Here is a 2,719-nt window from a genome sequence, read left to right as displayed (position 1 = left end):
TGTGGGTGTTCCTATGATGTTTGCCTAATCTTTTGCCACTTTCATTTGAGCCCATGTGGCAAGTACATTCTGTTAGGTGGCAACTGCTTCCTTCATAAGTTCATTTCACCCTGACATTTTGTTCTATTCTTACCTCGGCACAATGGCTCGCGGCGATCATCAAGACGATGATGATGATTTCATGGAGTTACCGCAATAGAATCGCGCAACTGGACGGACAAAAGATGGCGATGAGGTAACTTTCCACCCCCCATATGTTTTTGAATGTCACGTTGAGTTTGCAGTCGTCTGTTAGGAACTAAATTTTCATGACACTGAAACATGGCAACAAATCATCATTTGTCTGTTATGCAGAAGAAGAAATGTTGTCGCAATAGGGCTTCGCAAGAATGCCTGACTATATTGACCGAGGGCTTTACTGACGAGCAGAAGGGAGGTGCTGCTGAGATGGGGATGCAGGCTCTGATGGATGTTCGATGCAAGAACCTAGTGAACCCTGTATGTGACTAGCTCGGTGAGACTTACGATCCTGCCTCCAGGGAATTTGTGATATCGGGACATGGAAGACTGCCGTTGGACGAGGAATCCGTGTTCTGCACTATGGGTGTGCCCCATGGAGATATCAAAGTCCCGTATGAGGTCAATAATAAGACTGAGGAAACGTTGTTTGCCCGTTTGTTTCCTAGGATGGCATCCATGCCGAACACGACTGTGCTGGAAACTTCGCTGGAGGGCATGAAAACTCATGGCGAGGTTTTTAAGATGAAGCTCCTGATGTACTTGATATCAGCTGTTTTTGCGCCTACCACTTCTCTTCGCCTAAGCAACAAGTGCTTCCCCATCCTGGTGAATGATCTATCTCTACTCCTTTCTTCCTTTAATCTGTTGACTCTGATGTCGTCTATAAGCTAGTCACTGCCAGTTTTTTGATGTTTTCCTCATTTTTGAATGCTGACATGGCAACTTCTTGTCCTGAAATTTGTGTCGTGCAGGCGAAGCTGAAAGATGTGAAAAACATGAATTGGTGTAAATTCATCGCGGACTTCCTACATGACGCATTCTCAAACAAGATGTTCCAGAAGGGTTGTCGACTCCATTTAATGGTATTTTTTCCCTACTCCTTTGCAAACACTCTTACCATGTTGAATGTTTTCCCAAATGAAACATGTGAGCTGTTGATTAGTGTGAACCGTACAAGATCATGCATGACAACCCGTTTTGTTTTTCATTTGTTTTTTATGTGATTTTGTTTACGTGTGAAGGTGACTTCTGTTTGATCAATGGCATCCGTGGTTGCTGCCTTCAAGGCAATAGCATTTTTCAACAGCACACACACAAAAAATGTTCATTTCATACATCCACTCTCTGTTTATACAATATGCATGGCAACCATGATGTTGACCTTCTGGCGAGTATCATTATAACAGGGTGGCAACTAACACAGATAGATGACAACTCTTTATTTCTTTCATCCCATTCAACTTGATGACTAAAGGAATATGCATTAGCTACTTTTTTAACATAGGATGATGGCAACTGACATATTTTTCTTTCAAATTGTGTACACCAGCTCATGTACGTGGATCGTCTTGATCTGTCCACCGTTGATTTTATTGGGATAGGAGGCCTGCCACCTCCACATAAGTTTGCTGTCTCGGCGTGGACGTACAATGTTGTCAAGGTTGTGCTCGCCACAGACAAGATAACTGATACAAAACATGAGAAACTACAGGTTAGTTCTGCCTCCTTTCTTTTTGCACGACATTTTTCAATTTTTGATGCTGCATAACATATGAAAAAATACTCCGTACGAAACCATTTGTGGCTAACAAGAGATGAATACCTGGTTAGCCATGGTTGTCTGCTCATGCCACCCATGTTTGACACCACATGGAAACTCCGCCATCCGTGTTGAAACTTCTATTATCTCCCTTTTTTTTTGCAATACATGAACTGTTAGTTAGTGTTCCTTATTATCTCTCTTACATCCTAGCTATTTTTCATGATTTCTAGCTGATGGCCAAGCATGCTATAGACTACAACGTGTTTGGTGGGCCTCAAAACTTTGGCAAGTGGATGGACGTGCACTCAGCTCCGTCTTATCCTGCTGAGGTAATCAAGGATTTTTATTTTTGTTTTTTCAAGTTGTTTTTCTATTTCTTATTCTTTTTTGATATATCTCTATGGTTGTTTTGGTTTATTTTGATCTTGCACACGTGCCTCTAATATGGTTTGTTCCTATTACTTTCTTGTTTCGTGCACAGATGAGGGCACCTGTTGAGCATCTAATTGGGCAGTTTGCTTCCGGAATGACCGGCTTGCTCGGGAAGTTGGTTGAGGGTTGGACGTCCCTTAATGGCTCAGACAGTGACGCGGTTGCAAGGCAGTTCACTCCATTCGTTGCAAAACGGACACATCGGCCAACCGGTTGCCGTGGCCGATACGACTACAACAGCTCCCAGGAGCTTCCTGACACGCAAGATGATCTAGATGGAGATGCTAGTCTCGACAAGGATGATGATGACATGGAGAACGTGCAACATGAACCCGATGATGATGAAGATGTTGAAGTTCGTGCAGGCGGTAAGAAGGACAAGGCTGCACCAGATGCCCCCCACCGGAGAATGTCAAAGACTAGACGCTTGCGAGAGAAAAGGGGGTGTCACCCTCATAGAGGGGCAGGGCTCCAGAGGATGTTGGGCAGGGCTCTGCTGGCAAG

General features: G+C 43.9%; 1 protein-coding gene across 1 annotated transcript; it reads left to right on the top strand.

The window, feature by feature from the left end:
* The first annotated feature begins 687 nt into the window (after nucleotides 1-687).
* LOC147976433 (uncharacterized) lies at nucleotides 688-1,789 on the top strand. The gene is made up of 3 exons (XM_087520858.1): nucleotides 688-846; nucleotides 993-1,103; nucleotides 1,571-1,789. The coding sequence occupies exons 1-3, from the start codon at nucleotides 688-690 to the stop codon at nucleotides 1,787-1,789; spliced, it is 489 nt and encodes a 162-aa protein (XP_087376984.1).
* The last annotated feature ends 930 nt before the right edge of the window (nucleotides 1,790-2,719 follow it).

The sequence above is a fragment of the Triticum urartu genome, chromosome 4A (genome assembly GCF_056163025.1).
Source record: "Triticum urartu cultivar PI428250 chromosome 4A, HENAU_Tu73, whole genome shotgun sequence".
Classification (NCBI taxonomy): domain Eukaryota; kingdom Viridiplantae; phylum Streptophyta; class Magnoliopsida; order Poales; family Poaceae; genus Triticum; species Triticum urartu.
The sequence above is the reverse complement of the archived record's forward strand: the minus strand, read 5'-3'. Positions and strand labels throughout refer to the sequence as shown.